General features: G+C 55.8%; 1 protein-coding gene across 8 annotated transcripts in view; it reads right to left on the bottom strand.

The window, feature by feature from the left end:
• STRA6 (signaling receptor and transporter of retinol STRA6) overlaps positions 1-11,861 on the bottom strand; it is a 29,312-nt gene extending 17,451 nt beyond the window's left edge. The window contains exons 1-3 of one of the 8 annotated variants that reach the window (XM_061181926.1): positions 11,636-11,861; positions 5,493-5,673; positions 174-240 (exon numbers count right to left, since the gene is read on the bottom strand). In XM_061181926.1, the coding sequence (XP_061037909.1) occupies positions 174-240; positions 5,493-5,608 (183 nt within the window). In that variant the 5' untranslated portion in view covers positions 5,609-5,673; positions 11,636-11,861. Of the gene's footprint in view, positions 1-173; positions 241-379; positions 399-5,492; positions 5,674-8,799; positions 8,826-11,635 lie in introns of those variants that run through there. The other 7 variants (XM_061181928.1, XM_061181922.1, XM_061181923.1 and 4 more) reach the window with 7 other exon arrangements.
• Between the last annotated feature and the right edge of the window lie 4,471 nt (positions 11,862-16,332).

Here is a 16,332-nt window from a genome sequence, read left to right as displayed (position 1 = left end):
TGACAGAAGTGTGAAAGGTTGGTCTGCATCCTGGTTTGGGTCCCCACCCTGGGAGAACTCCCGGTACCCACTCCCATATTTGGGCTCCCCGAGTCTCCCTTCACCAGCGCCAGCAAAGAACACACATCCCCCTGTTCAGGCTGGTGGTAGGCGGCAAGCCAGTTGGGACTCACCGACAGCACGACCAGGCAGGCGTGGTAGAGGCCGGGTGGCACGCTGGGGTGGCAGGAGGGCACCAGCCTGCAGAGCAAGTGAAGGCTGGGTCAGACCGAGGTAGGGAAACCCCAGGTGTGCAGCCCAGTCTGGGGTTCCAGGCTGTCTATACTGGGGCTCCACCCACCACCTCCCTTGACCCTCTGATCTCTCCTAGACAGTTCACCTTCTCAGGGCCGTTCTGGGCCTCTCATGACCCTGCAGTGTGCCGGTCCCATGCCCAGCTCTGAGGTTACAGGGCTGAAGGAGACAGGGGGCTCCCAGGGGAAGACATGGGAGAAACAGAATGGGCCAGCTTGGCCTTTCTATCCATCAAGGCCCACTTCATTCCTCCCTCCTCCAGGAAGCCTCCCTGACTGCTCCAGGCCACAGATCTCTCCTCAAAACTGTGGCTGAACATACTGCCTGGGTCCGGCAATCAGCAATTGGTCCTATGATTTGTCCTTCACTCACTGGAATCCAAGTTTGGTCTGGGTCTCTGACTGGAATGATCTACCTTGGTCTTCCAGGATTTATGTCTCTTCTTTACCTGTTTTATTAAGGGCTGAGTCACGTGGCAGAGAAAGGTATCAGGTAGGAGCCCTGAGCTCAGGGCTGGACCTGAACCTGGGAGAGCTGATAGGACTGGGTTCCTGGCGGAGGGGTAGACCTCTGGGTTTGCCCAGTTGGAGCCTGGGAGTGCCAGAAGGAGGTAACCAGTGTGGGCAAGGCCACCAAGTTCTGGTGGGTGAGGCATCAGAGGAAGCCCTGCAGCTGGGCCCTCCCTGCCGCAGGCGGGGCTCACCCACCCGGCTGTGCTCCTTCCTGCTGTGTGGAAAAGAGGGGTCCCAAGGGTGAGCCTGAGTACTCTGTGCTGGAACAGCCCGACCTCCCTGAGCTTGGAAATCCCAGAGAGTGAGAAGCAGGAAAGAACCCGGTCACATGGGCTTGTCCTTGGGGTGGAGGGACAGAAGAAGTCTGTTTTGTGCAATTTCTTGGCCAGGGCAGAGCCAGCCTCTTCCCAAAGCAGTAGAGTAGGTGCCATGTAGGGGATCAGGTTCCTGCTGTCTGAGCTCAGGCCTCACACTCCCCACTTGCAACTCTGAGGCATTTTACTCGAGTATGTGGGGTGGGGTTTGGGTGAGGCAGGGCCCCTCACCAGCCCCAAGAGTTCAGAACCACCACTCCAGGCCCTCTCAGCCTGCATCTCGTCACCTGAAAAAGTCCTACTCAATCCTGCGCCCCCCCACCAGGCCCAGCCAGGGCAGGGGCTCCGCAAACTGTCCCTGGAGCAGCCTGACCATTTCCCACTCACCCCAGACCAGGAGCCACCCTCACCTCCATGGACCCCCTCCAGGGCCCTGTCTGGGGGCATCTCTGGCCCTTTCTGTACCACCCAGGGCCCCCCATCTACCCTTTACTTAGCTCAGTTTGGCTGAGGCTCATGGACCCTCTAATGTTTGAGGTCTGAGCGACAGAGATTTGGCTGAGCAAATGTTTGGCTGACAGCTCGTGGACCCATGTTTTGTGCTGTGGGACAGGCAGGATGGCACAGACACAGAGAACGCTATGTCAGGGAGGGTGGGAGCTTGACCCTTGAGGGGGCACAAGCAGATGCTAAAGGATGCAGAAAAGGGAGAGAAATTTGGGGCAAGGCCTCAGAGGGGGTGGTATTTGAGTTTGAAAGATGGTGGCATCTCTTTAGGCAAATAAGGGGCAAGGGAGCTCCATGTAGAGGAAAGAGCATGAGAAAGTGGAGTGACAGGCAGTAGACAGTGTGGCTGGGGCCAGGCAAGGTTTTCAGCTTGATGACAGCGCAGAGGGCAGGCTGAGAGCCGGTAATAGCAGGCATGGGAGGCACTAGGGAGCCACTGAGGGCGCTTGAGCAGGACAGTGTTCTGGATTTTAGGAGATTTCTGTGGCTAGATTTGAATAACAACAACACCAGTAACTAGTATTTACTAAGCATTGAGTAAGTGCCAGGCACTTTCTATGTATTAACTCAGTTAATTACCTAAGAGGTGGGTGCTATTAGTATCCCCCTTGCGTAGATAAGGAGAACAAGGCTCAGAGAGGCTAGGTATCTTGCCCAAATCACACAGCTAGTAAAGCACCAGAGCCAGAATTCGAACTGAGGTAGTCTGACTTCAGCAGCCGCACGTGACCAGGATGTGAGAGGCAAGGAGTACGTGGAGGAAGATATTAAGTTGAACCATATGAAACTGCCATTTCTTTCCATCAAAAACAGTTGAGGGCTTCCCTGGTGGCGCAGTGGTTGAGAATCTGCCTGCTAATGCAGGGGACACGAGTTCGAGCCCTGGTCTGGGAAGATCCCACATGCCGTGGAGCAACTAGGCCCGTGAGCCACAACTGCTGAGCCTGCGCGTCTGGAGCCTGTGCTCCGCAACAAGAGAGGCCGCGACAGTGAGAGGCCCGCGCACCGCGATGAAGAGTGGCCCCCGCTCGCCACAACTAGAGAAAGCCCTCGCACAGAAACGAAGACCCAACATACCAATCAATCAATCAATAAATAAATCTTTAAAAACAAAACAAAACAAAACAAAACAGTTGAATATCAGCATTTTCAAATGGTTCAGCATAAATAGTCACGGGGGAGCAGAAATGTCAGACAGTATCTCAGAGGTATTTAGGTGGAAGACTTTACATGCCTTAATGTAGAGGAGCAGAGGGAAGGGGAGTTTCTGGGATGACTGTAGGGTTCTGGGCCTTATTCCAAGACGAAGAGTGAGGACAGAGTCAAATGGAGCCCAAGGAAGCTGAGGCTTGGTCTTGGGCAATTCAGAGGTGGTGATGGGCACTCAGGGACAGAGGCCGGACTGCAGTATGGTGAGGACCCTGAGACAGAGAAGAAGCAAGACAACTGTTTCTAGAAGTTTGGCTCTGAGTGAGAGGTTGCAAAGGGCCCCATCCAGAGGGGAGGGCAGAACACATCTCTGTGGGTGAGGGGGAAAGGCTGACTGTCTGGGGCGGGGGTCTGTGGGCCTGTGGTCCCCGGGAGGCCTGGAGCCCTGCTGCCTGACCCTCTCCCTGCTCCCTCCGCAGAAGGGCCTGCAGATCACCCTGGCGTTGACCTCACTTGGTGGGAGGGCAGGCCAGGAAGGAAGCCTCCCAATTCCGCCTTCCAGGCAGCCCTTTGAAGTGGTGGGGAGGTGACTGACATCCTGGACAGCTGCCACAGATGTATTTGTATCCCCAGGCTCTGGCTGGGAAGCTCGGTATTGATGATATGGGTGGATGACACACGAGCACATGGCAAGTAGGGCCCATAACCTGACCAGAGGAGCCTCTGGGGGTAGGAAAGAGCCAGCTTGGCTTATACACATCAATCCTATGTCCACAGAAGACCCCAGACAGGGCATCCCATCGCCATCAGACTCACCCCCGCCCCCAACCTCTCCAACCAGGTCCTGGCGCCAAGGGGGCACTTGGATAAATGTGACCAGGAGACTGAGTCCATCCCAGACACTGTCACCAGTGCCCACAACCTCGACTCCAGCCTGCTGGGGCACGCTGAGGTACAGGGGGGACCACTGTCCAGAGCTCCTCAAAGCTTTGGTGCACCACCTCGCCGGGGTGTCTGACTCACACAGGGAGAAGTGAGTCCAAGTTTGCCTCCTTGGGATTCCCCTGGGATCCCAGCTTCCCACTCCCACCTTTGGCAGGAAGCTCGACTTGGTTTGGCCAAGTAAGTAGATTCAGACAAAGCTCTTCATTCTTACCTGCAGTGGGAGAAGGGAGCTACAAATTCTAGATGACACCCACCTTAGGGGCAGTATTCCTCATCACCTAGTCCCTGCCATGCACCCAACTTTATTCTAAGGCCATATCTAAATACCTGAGCCACAGAGCTGGCTGCAGGCGCCTGGCCCCAGCCAATGCCTGGGCCCTGAAGTGGCTAAGGACACAGCTTCAAATTAGGGCCTTAACTCAGGTCAGATTCTGTGTCCTCTTGGGGCTCCTGGGCCCCTCTCCATTCTGCTGCTTCTCCCACCTCACACATACACAGCAGGAACCTGGGGAGCCCTGGGCTTTTGAGGTCAGCCAGGGAAGGGGAAGAGGGCACACTTTTGCTGACAGCAGGGCTGCTTTCCAGGTGGTCAGAACCCCGAGTCCTCCAAACAACATCTCCTTCCCCCAGGCCTGGGTGGGGCCTCCATCCCTGCCGGGTGACCCCAGCCTGGCCAGGCCACAGCCCTGGCCCCTGGGGAGGCACGCGAGCATTTTTCCCTTCTCCTGTTTTGGTTGTTGATGGAGAACAGATGTGCACACATCTGGCAGGGCAACCCCCAGCCTCACCTTTCTAGTTCCCCAAACCTTCAGACAGAGAAGGGAGGTAGGGGATGGGGCCGGGGCCAGGGACAACAAGGGGAGATCTGGGCTCTGGGGCCCATGCAGGCAAGGCGTCCTTGGCAGCATGCGGGCACAAGGAGGCCCAGCTCCTCCGCCAGGCTGCCCAGACTAAACAAAGATAGAAGGCATCTGGGCAGAGGCGGCTGTGGGCCGAGTCCTCAGGCCACACTGGGCTGGGCTGAGGCCGCCTCCCTCCCCTGGGCTGGCCCGAGCACTCCTGCTGAAGAGAACTAGGGCCTCATCTTCACGGAGCCTCAGACCAGCCAAAGCCAACTGGAGCGGCATGTTTCCTCAGACTTCCCCCCGCCCCAGGCCTGCCCAGAGAACCTGAGGCTTGCTAACAGCACACCCCAGATGGTCACCACAGGGGCCAGTAACGCCTTGAAGGCAGGCCCGACTCCCTCAACCACTCACCCAGGACTCTCCACCCTGGTTACAGGCCAGAGTCACCCAGGGAGCCACCCCAGCCCAGCTGGATCTGAGTTTGCAAGGATGGGGCCCAGGAATCTGTTTTTTAAACACACCACAGGGAATTCCCTGGCGGTCCAGTGGTTAGGACTCAGTGCTCTCACTGCCGGGGCCGGGGTTCAATCCCTGGTCAGGGAACTAAGATCCCACAAGCCGCATGGCACAGCGCAAAAAAATAAAGTCAAAAAAAACCAAACACACCACACAGGTGCTTTTTAGGTGACTAGCCTGGGCCAGGTCCTCCACCTCAAGTTTCTTAACACCAGGGCAAGGGCTGTTCTCACCTAACAGGCGAGGAGACTGAAGCCCAGAGAGGCTGTGACTTGCCAAGGGTTCACACAGCAAATGAGCGGCAGAGCCCCTCTTAGCAGCCCTTGCTCAGGGTCTTCCCCACACCCCCCCATCAGTAACCTCTGCCACACCCCATGTGCTGGCCGACAGAGCCAGGGGTTCCAACTCACCCTTCCGGCTCGAGCTCCTGGCCACCCTGGGGCTCGTCGATGTACCAGCTGCCGTAGGAGTCATCGTCGTCTGTGGCCCCGGAGGAGGTCTGGTTCCCTGCTGCCTGGGTCGACATTCTCTGGCCCTTTTCCTCTGACCCCCAAACCAGAGGGAAAAAGCCACTACAGATGTGAAAAGAGGCTTAGGAGGGAAAAAAGAAAAGAAAGAAAACCCAAACAAAGAAACGTTTCTCTTTAATCCTAAAGGTTACTTTCTTGCTTTTAGCTCTCTGGGAAAAGCCCTCCTGGGAGTGAGGGCCTGGGCCGGCTGGCACAGGAGAAGGGGAAGGGCTTCTCTTGTCCCCTCCTGTCCCTTCCCGCCCAGTCTCGCGAGGTCCTGCAGGAGGTAGTTATCCCTTGGGGATGGTGCCCCCTCAGGGTCCTTGGGCTTTTGCTGGAGCACCCCCCGTCTGTCTCTCTGTATGACTGGCCACCGGTAGGTTTTGACTCAAAGCACCATTTTCAAAGAAGTTTTGTCTAATCCAAGCTGCCCGCAGAGAGCACCCCCTTCCTTCCCCCTCCTCAAGCCCACCCAGATGGACCCACAGACACACACTCAAGGAAGGACCAGGGAGGAAGGAGCTGCGGAGATGAAAGGGTGGGCGGGCAGCGGGCGGGCTCAGCACAGTCTGCCGGCCCCTCCCAGCTGGGCTCCCAGCCCCTTCCGCTCTCAGGGGTCCAGCCCAATCCCCCCTCTTTGTTCAGGCTCCCTCGAGACCATCCCCCAGCCTCAGCCTGCCCCTCGCTGGCCCCCTTGGGCCTCAGTGATGGGAACACACCGTGGTCCTCACAAGACCCCCTTCCGGAGGTGGAGGTCTCGGCTCCATTGGCGGCCTGAGCGTGGGAGGAGTGCAGCCAGGAGGGCCGGCACCTGACTGCACGCACATACCTGCCTTCAGCGCCTGCCCCAAATCTCCCACACATCTGCAGGGCCCTACAGACAAGTCAGGCATTCCAGCAACCCAGGGAGACTGCTGGGCCAGGGCCAGAAGGAAGGGAGGGAGCCTGTCCGTTCCTTCTCCTGGAGGAACATGTGTCTCCCTGGTAAAATCTTTTTGTTTCTCCAACTTGATTTCACAAGGAGATAACTCACCCCCACAAGGCAGAAATTGGTCCTTTAAACACGAACCAGACCCACGGGTAGGCAAGAACCCTGCCTGCCTCCTGTTCCTCCCAGAGTGTGGGGTGAGAGTGAGGGTAAGGAAGGCAGGGCCTGGGCAGGAGATGGAGGTTCCTCTCCCCGTCCAGGCCCCCAACTGGGGGTGGAGGTATGGCAAGATGCAGACAAGGCAGAGAGCAGTTCTCAGGCCCCCTATCCCTGGGTGGGAGTCAGGCCCCCTGAAACTTTGAGGGTCCCTGTCCTTCCAATACCCCACAGGGTGCCTGGGCCATGGCCCTACCCAGCTAAGGCATTCATTCAACAAGCTTTTCAAAAGGACGTTCATCAATTTATTATTTTAACATAAATTCATTGAACACCTACTAAGTGCCAGCACTGTTTGGGGTCCTGGGACAGGAGAGTCTACAGTTCAGGGGGACACAGCCAAGTAGGCAAATGACCTCGAATCTGAGGGTTACAAAGGGAAGGCACAGAGTGCCCTGATATATACCACAGGAAACTGAATTTGGTCTGAAAGAATGCGGGGCGGGGGTGGTGCGGTGTGTGTCCTGAAAAAAGAAACCTTTCAGTGGAGATCCGAGGGCAGGGAAAAGTCAGCTGCGCAGAGGGTGGAGTTGGTGGGTGGGGTGGGTAGTGGAGGGAAGCGTGTTCCTGATAGAGGGAACAGCATGAGGGATGCTCAGAAGGGACAGAGCCTGAAATCCTAAAAGCTCCCCATCCAAATTCTGTAGCCAGGCTCACAAGGCCTTCCAGAATTAGGGCCTGAGGGCTCTGTTGGCTTTGGTTCCTCCCCCTCCTTCCCAAATGACCCCTCTTCCAGGAAGAGGGCTCTGGCCTCCCCTCTGCCACCCCACAGAGATGTCAGCATCTGCTGACTCAGAGCTGAACCTGAACTTTGTTTGATGCAATGCAGGAGCCCACACTGCCCATCTGATCCCAGGGATCAGGCCTGGCTATGATCTCCTGAGGGCAGAGTTCTACCTCTTCTCCTCCTTCCCCTGGTGCACAGTACCCAGCACTGGGGCCACAGGGACTTTCTAAACTGGGTTTGGCAAAGCCATTGCTTGTTCTGGTGACCATCGCTCCTCCATGGGCCTGTCCCGTGCAGGCTGCTGTTTCTCCAGCCAGGTTTCCAGAGCCCTCTGCTCCAACACCAGAGCCCTGCATTCCCTTCACTGCTCAGGAGTCCTAGACCCATAGCTTAGGGAGCAACTCACTATCTGATTTTAAATCTCCCTCATGATTCCTCCAACAATTGGAGTCTCCAGTCTGTGCCGGGGAGCTCACTCCCTCTACAAGGTAGAGAAGTTCATAGCTGGATAAATCCCTGTCTGAAACTGCGTTCTACCCTGCAGGGAGCCTGAGTCTGCCTCCTCAGTCTGGTTTGTTCATTCCCTCATTTATTCCACAGATGTTGACTGCATGCCGGTTATGTGCCAGGCGAGGTTCTCCATGCTGAGAATATAGCAGCGAGCAAGATAGATAAAGTCCTGTGCCCCAGGGAACCTCATGTGTAGTGGGGGGCAGGGGGAGACAAAACATGTGTCATGTGTGCTGAGAGGGAAAATACAGTGGGATACGAGAGGAGAGATAGACAGACAGGAGTTGGCTATTTTAGGCAGGATGGTGAGGACAGGCGCAGTTGAGAAGGTGATATTTGAGCAGACCCCTGAACGAAGGGGGGCGGTGCCCAAATGGGCACTGAGGAAAGACATTCAGGCTGCCTGGAGGAGACTCCATCAGCCTCAGGGGCTACAGCGAGGCTGGCAGGGAGGGGTCCAAGCTAAGTCCAGGCACAGTCCCTTCCCCACTGCACTCTTCCCCGACCCAAACCCTGCTCTGCCCCCAAAGAGACCTCAAGTGGAGACAGCGCCTCCCCCCACCCCCCCGGGCTAGCCCAGTGCCCATGGTGCCACCTCCCTCCTTACTGGGGAGATGCAGAGGCCACCTTCAGGGAGGCCCTAAGCAGAGGTGAGGAAGTGTGAGCTTCGTCTCTCTCCCCAAGTACGAGCACAGCGGACAGAGGGCAGTTTTTTGCTCAGTACCTCTAGTCAGGGCCAGGCTGAAATGGGAGGAAGCAGGTCCAGAAGGAAAGAGCTGGGTTTCTATATGGCAGGGAGAAATGCCCTGGTTGGGGAGGCAGCCTACCTGGGTTTGAGCCCTGGGACTGGCTGTGTGACCTTGAGTGATTCCCTTGGCTTCTCTGAGTCTCAGCCCTGCCTCTCTCCCAGGAGGGATAGGTTGTCCAGCCAGGAGATTCTTTGACTGTGGGCTCTCCTCTCCCCAAGGACCCCACTCCCTGCCCTCAATGACTTCACGGCCCAGGAATGTGGAGCCAGCACACCAGGCACTGGTTGTAGTAAGAAGGTCAAAGCCACAGAGAGCAGCTGTGACTGCCCAGGCATCCCCCATTGTCTTCCACCCACGCTCCTGGCCCCCAGCTCCCCTATCCACTCTGGTGGGGGCAGGGAGGCAGGCTGGGTCAAAGATCTATGGCTACTAGGTGGCTGCATAGCTCAGGCTGGGAAGGGGACCCCACTCCTTGAGCCCAAAGTACCTCCTCAGCTTTAAGCTAGGAGAGCTCACATCTGTGAAATGGAAGGTTACCTCTGAGGTGTTAGGAAGGATGCCACCTGGCCAAACTGCAAGCTGGCAAGGAAAAGTATTGAGAGGAGAAAGATGGTAATGATGTGCTCCTGAAGAATTTCTCCAGAGGCCTGGTGGCAGAGTCCAGGGCCTACCCTCTGGAGTTGGGCCTACCCTTTATAGGGGGGCTCGTATCCAAAAAAGTCAGAGACCTGCAGGAGAGGAGGAGCTGGCCGATGGAGTTACTTGGAAGACAGACAGTAAAAACTCGGAGAAGGGAGAAGAGAGGAGGAAGAATAAGGAGATGGACTGAGCAGTCTTGAAGGCTTCCTGGAGGAGGGGGCCTGGAGCAGGGCCCTGAGGTCAGACAGGGTCAGCAATGGCAGCAAGAATGAGGTGTAAGTGTCATAGGAGAGTTGAGAAGGGGAGTCTGAGAGGCAAGGAGAGAGCAGGGCAGGGCTCAGGACTGCCTGGCTGTGCCCTCGTGAGCCCACACGGGCACATTCAGATGAGGCTGACACCAACACCCAGGGAGCAGCCCAGGCCAGCAGTGCTCCTAGCTGAGCACAGATTGGGGGGTGGCTAAGTCCTGCTCACTCTGAGAGGGGGGTCGCAAAAAGCCTCTGGGCTCTGAGCAGACGAAGGCCATCTGCCATCTGGGCCTGGCATGGAGCTCCCCTTGGGCTGGAGTTGGACCACGAAGCCCTCAGGACAGGGTTTCCTTCCTCCCCATGTTTTTGTTCAAGTTGATTAAATCTGAGGAATTTTGGCGTCCAGGAACAGAGGCCCACGTGTGTGTCTTCAGCAGCCTGTGGTTATCAAAATCCTCAAAGGGTAAAGTGCTAAGCTTAAAAGGAGCTGACAGTGGGCCTGAAGGAGTGAGGAAGAACCTCAGAAACACCCCCAAGGACTCCCAGATCCTCCAGAGCACCTCCAGAATCTCAGCAATATCCCCAGAATTTTAGTAACACCACAAGAACTCCCAGAACTTCAGTATCACCCACCATGAGCCCCCAGAACTTCAGTAACACACCAGAGCCTCTAAAATACCTCAGAACCTCGGCCCACATTCCAAGGACCCTCAAACTCTGGCAAATCAAGCACTGGTAGGGGCAAGATGGTCAAAACCATGGTAAACAGTTGCAAAAGGCCCAGAGACCCCTCATTGCTCACCACCCTCCCATCCCAGCTTTTGGCTCTCTGAGTCCAACTGCACCCCCCAAAAGTTGTAGAGCACCCAAACCTCAGTAACACCCAGAGCCTCAGCAACACCCCAATCCCCAGCAGCACAGCAGAGAATGGCCAAGGGTTGCCTCAGTCCAGGAGTGGGGGATGGCCCATGTGCCTGCCTGTGCAGCCCAGCCCGCCATGAACCCATGGATAAGCAGCCAAGGCGGGTTCAACCCCATGTGGACCAGTGAGCTCTGGGTCTGCCTCCATCTACACAGCACACTCACGTACACACATATCGAACTGCCCCCGGCACACACAGGCACTTAACCCTGGCTCCAGACCCAGCCTGACCCCATTCAGTGGCCGGAAGGCAGTGCTGTTGGCTGCTAAGCTCACAACAGGAAAGTGTAGATGGCTCTCTACCTCCTACCTCCCTTGCCATGTGGGAGCATCAGAAGCATCTAAGACATGTCTTTCTTAGAATTCTCCTGCCCCCCTCACCAATAGCATCATCATAGCATGAGGGATGTAAGCCAGACTGCTCTGGTATGAGTGTGGACACTGGTGAGGAGAAGGAGGGTAGCCAACTGTTCCACGGGAGCAGGGTGTTCTTCCCCTCCCAGAGAGCCAGCTAGAACTGACTCAAAGGAGGCAGGTTTCAGCTCAGGACAAAGGTAGCTTTCTTTGTCTCACAGAGCAGTGAGCCCCCCATCAGAGGAGGCAATCAAGAATAGGCTGGTAACATCAAGATGCCTTCAGAGGAGGACTGGCCAAAAGGCCATGAAGATGCCCCCAGCTATTAGAGGCCTGGATTCTCCCTTCCCAGCACGTCCTCCCTGGGATGGTGCCACCAGGGTCTGGTCTTGAGATGTGGGCTTCGTGCTGCCCTCCTTCCTCACTGAGGACACCGACTGCTGGGCAGATCCCCTGAGTTCTCTCTCCTTGTTCCCTGCTGACCACAGGACAGGGCTCTCCATCAATCTCTTGCCCACCAGCAGACCCTACTCAGACACAGCTCTTCTGATGTCTCCCTGCCTTTTGGAGCTCGTACTAGCTCCCCAGGGTCCCCCAAGTACAGCCATCTCCAGGTCTCCAACCTCATCCCTCAGAATTGCTCAAGCCTACCATTCCTGCCCCCTTCCTGCCCTACACCTTTGTTTGTGCTGTGTCGTACCCCCCTCGCCCCCCGCCCCCTCACCGCCGTGCCTTTTCCTTGCTCCCTCACCTGTCCGGATCCTACCTGGCCCGCAAGGCTTGGCTCCTGCCCCACCTCCACCAGGCGTTCTCTTGACCTCTCCCTTCTGTATCTCTTCCTTCTCCTTAGTGGTCACCCTGGGGAGTCCTGTGCCTCCAGGCAGACAAGGTGTTCCCCACCCCCTGGGGCCTCCTCCTCTGAGCGCCAGCACCAGCTCTGGCTGGGATCCCGGAGGGATGGCTGGTTGTGCAGTCTCAGCACTCGGCCCTGAGCAGAGTCCCCAGCACCTGCTTTAAAAGGTGTTTGATCTCCTCCTCCCAGAAAGGCAGCTCCCTCCTTCCCACCAGCTCTGGCCCTGCCCCTCCTCCCGCCCCCCCAGGCCTCCCGCCTGTGATGCCAGGATCAGAGGAGCCCACCCCACCCCCACCTCGCCAGCTCAGGCCCACAGCCCAGCTGGGGCCCCACACAACACACAGGATGGCTTGTCTTTGGCGGAGACTCTCCAACCCCCAAACCATTTGCCCGAAACTTGATCTCCTTGGCCCTCAGAGTCACCTCAGTGGAGAAGCCTGCACAGGGCTTTAATGGCTGAGTTTCCCCAGCTGTGGCCCAGGATGGGCTAAGGAACCCCCTACCTACCTTCATTTGTCACCATCCATCACTCCCGGGGAGCCATTGCCTGATGAATTGCACCAAGCCGGAGGGGAACCACCAGCTAAGCTTTTAATAACCCCATCAGCAACCTGCTGCTGCCCAACTGGGCTGAGGGCCCTGACCATGGGAAGGGGGGAATTTGTCACACTTTCATGGGGCTTTGGGGTTCAAATTTCAGGTATGATCCATTCCAGGGGGAGAGCCAAAAAGCTCTCAGAGAGCTTTCTGTTCAACTCCTCGTAGCCCAGTCTGTCTCTAGAAGAAGTCTGGGGTTCTGGGGCCTGCTACTCACCCCAAGCACCTTCCTACAACCCCCAAGTCTGCAGGGACAGTCGCCCCGATCACCGTCCCAGAACTTGGAAGGGGAGGTGATTGGCTCAGATTCACCACGCTCTTCCCTCCCCCTCCTAGCAGGGGTGCCCTGGAGGGGGGTAAACGAGAAGGAAAAAAGGGCTCAGAAGTGCTAAAACATGGTGCTATGGTAGTCAGGGAGGGAAGGGATAAAGGTAAGGACCAGAAGAAGGGCCCTAAATTCCCAAGAGAAGGATACCAGGGGAGGTGTCTTCTTCCTCCTCAAAGGAGAAAGGGTGTACAGTCAATAAAAGGGCGGGGCAGCCAGGCAGCATTAAGATGTGAGATTGGCTTCCAGTGATGGTAAAGACCCCAGAACAGAGGGCACAGTGAGGATGGTGCCAGGGCTGCGCTTGCTCAGTGGGAGCGAGGGAGGAAGGGAGAGGGAGCAGTCCAAACCAAGATGGAAGGGGTCTCTGAGCTGACTGCTATTTTCCCCATGGAGAAGAAGGATTTTCATAGAAAGAGTTAAACCCATGACACTAGGAGAGAATTAAACTTTGGCCCATTTTTAGGAATCTATCCTCAAGTACCACTTGCATATATATGCAGAGAAGATACCCAAGGCTGTTAGTAATGTAAAAATTTGACAAGCCTGATATCCATCAATAAGCTTTGATAAGTCTATATGGTAAGGCACTATTAAGCTGTCACAAAGAATGAGGTACCTCCTTGTGGACTGGCATGGCAGAACTTCCAAGACATAATGCCATGTAACAATAACCAAGAATGCAAGTTGCAGAATAATACACACCTATGTTCCTTTAAATTAGGTATACGTGTGTGTGTGTGTGTGTGTGTGTGTGTGTGTAAATACATAAAAAATGAATCTAGAAGACACACAGCAAACTGTTCACAGTGATCACACTCAGGGGAGGGATGAGTTTGGGGAAATGAAGGGAGATTTGCACTAGTAAAAACTATCTATTATCTACCTATCTATCTATCTATCTATTTATCTATCTTTAGTAAGCAAAAGGAAAACATTGTAAGGCTGTGTTGAAGCTGCTGTGAGGAGCTGTGATGGCATCACTGAACTGTGTGAAATACATTCTGTCCCCAACCTAGTATTGCACATTCCACAGCCTCCCTTGAAGCTAGATGCAACCCTGAGTCTAAGTATTAGCCAATAAGATGGAAAAAGAAATGTTGAGCATAACTTCCAAAGAGGTGTTCTTTAAAAGAGAGGTGTTTTCTTTAGTCTTTCCTCCTTCCAATTGGTTGAAATGTGCTTGTGATGGCTGGCTCTCAAGCAGCCATCTTGGACTATGAGGTGAAGGTCATGAGTTAAATAGGATAGAGCAGTAAGTGAGCTGCAAAGATGGAGTCTGAGCTAAGACCAGATCTTAGGGCTGGAGGAGACCTCAGAGACCCCTGCTCTACCCACACTCACCCTCACATCCAGAGGAAACTGAAGACCAGAGAGGCCACATGATGTGTCAGGGGTAGTGACTGAGCTAGGAGTTTTGCCCGAAATCCCCCACCCCCACCCCACCCACATGCACACACAGAGTTCATGGTTCTTTCCCCAGAAAAATTCCCTTCCCAGAGCTTTAATGCTGCTCCATTCTGTGGCTAGGGGACACCCTCTGGGGCCACGTCCGAGGATTGGGTGAAGGCCCCCAGAGTTGGTTAAGTGGTAGGCCTGGGACACACCTCTCAGCACTCTGATGAGAACACAGCAGAACCTCTGCCCACTGGTGGGTCTGTCAGTATCTCCTATTTGGCTTCTTTCTCTCTTTCTATCTCTCTGTCCTTCTGTCTGCCTGTCTGTCCCTGTCCATTAGCGCTTCTTTTCATCCCTATTATCGTCTCTCTCTGTCCGCCTCAGTCTGCCTGTCTGCCATCTTTCTATCTCTCTTTCTAACTCTCTGTCTCTGCCTCATTCTTTCGCTGTCAATCTCTGTCTCTCTCTACCCTTCCTGTCTTTCCCTTTCTGTTTCTCTCTCCTGCTCTTGTATTGTTTCTCTATCTCTCTCTCTCTGAGCCTGACTGTGAAGTGCATCTCTCTTCCTAAAGGTTTTAGGCAGTACCTTTTCTTGGGTCATGTTGTGTGCTGACTTGGTGCTGCCCCTGCCAGCTCCTGCCTCCTCTCTCCCTCACTTACCTGCTCTGTCTGCCTCTGGCCCCAAGCAGGCTGGACGCCCTCTCAGGGGTTTGAGTCCTTGGAGCCAGTGGAGCAGCTGGGCAGCTGGGCACAGAAAGGGCAAAGGTCAGTGCCGTTGATGCTGCCAGAGAGGCTAGCACACTCTCCCTCCTGTGACCCCAGGAACTTCATTCTTTCTGAGCCAAGGCTGGCAGACGAGGCTGTTGGGGGGAGCCCAGGGATCATGGGTATGGCCCTAGCTCATGCTCGGCTGAAGGCCAGAGCCAGAGGGCTTCAGGGATGACCCAAGACTCTCCTGGCAGTGTTCCATGCTGGAGCCTGGAGCAAAAGGCCGGGAGGGGAAGGGTATGCGACCTGGTGGGGCCGGAGGCATGGGGGCTGGATCAGTTGCCACTCAGAGGGGAGAGTTTCAAGGTAGCCAGGCCCCAGTCCTAACCACCACAATCAATGGAGGGAAGAAACCAGGCTTCTAATTTTGCGTTTACCACTTACTAGCTGAGTGGCCACGAACAAGGCCCTTTCCAGCTCTGGGCCTCAGTTTTCTCATCTGTGCAGTGGAGAGAGACTGGCTGCTACGTTTCACTTTGGAGTCTGTTCTATCATCCCATGAGCCTCTGGCACTGCAGATTTGAAGGGAGTGGGGTGTGGACCTCGGGCAGTTCCACTGTGGGGGAGGGGAGGCTACTGAAGGGGAGCTGGGGGCTGAAATCCCAGTGTGGAGCAGTGATGATCGCTTGATCCCACTGGCCTGGGAATCAGGAGTCTGAGGTCCAGGTCCATCCCTTCACTCACCCACCTGATCTCTCTGTGCCTGTTTCGCCATGTGTAACCCCATCTGGGGTTAATAGTCGCAGCCCCAAGGCCTTGGGAGGATCCAGTGAACTCACAGATGTCCCTGCCATGAGGACTCAGCTCTGAGCAGAGGTGGTGGGTGAGGGAGGGGGGAGTTGGAGGTGGGCCTTTGGGGATGAGGGTCCGACGGCCCACAGGAGCCATGGGGGCTGTCAGCAGGGGAGGCTGAAAGGAGCTATTGTGGGAAGCAGGAAGGGGGCTCTCTGGGGTAGGCTAATTACAGGCCCAGGTTCTTCCAGACAAAGCCAACAGCCTCTGAGTGGCCATTCTTCTGGAGAAGAAAGAATACTTGAGGGCCCCATGAAGTCCTTTCATGCTGGGACTGCGGAAGGCGGCCTGGAAGCCGGCCTGGAAGTCAGCACTGTCGCCTCCTGTCTTCCCCTCACACTCTGCCCCTTCTTGGCTCCTTCTGTGGGAGTCGGGACTCTTCCTGGAGTTTAAACCTTTTGAAAAACCACAGGAGGCTGAATCAGGGAGGCAGCTGGGAGTGGAGAGAACCCTGGGAAGGGAGTTGGGATCTGGTCCTGCTCTACTATCCCGGGCTCAGTCTCTCCATCTATAACATGGGGGAACTATCCGGTCCTGACCTGCTAAAATTCACTGAGGTGTCCAGAGACTTCCTCGGTGGAACTGAGGCCAGGCCCAGAGAAGCCTGAGCATCAGAACACTGCCTCCTGCCCCGCCGCTTACCCCCCGGCGCTGCTGCCCTCCCTCCTGGGCACCAGCCTGCCCGCTGAGACACCAGGATGCATCTCTGAGTCCA

Source organism: Eubalaena glacialis, chromosome 2, assembly GCF_028564815.1.
Source record: "Eubalaena glacialis isolate mEubGla1 chromosome 2, mEubGla1.1.hap2.+ XY, whole genome shotgun sequence".
In the NCBI taxonomy this organism is placed as follows: Eukaryota; Metazoa; Chordata; class Mammalia; order Artiodactyla; family Balaenidae; genus Eubalaena; species Eubalaena glacialis.
The sequence above is the reverse complement of the archived record's forward strand: the minus strand, read 5'-3'. Positions and strand labels throughout refer to the sequence as shown.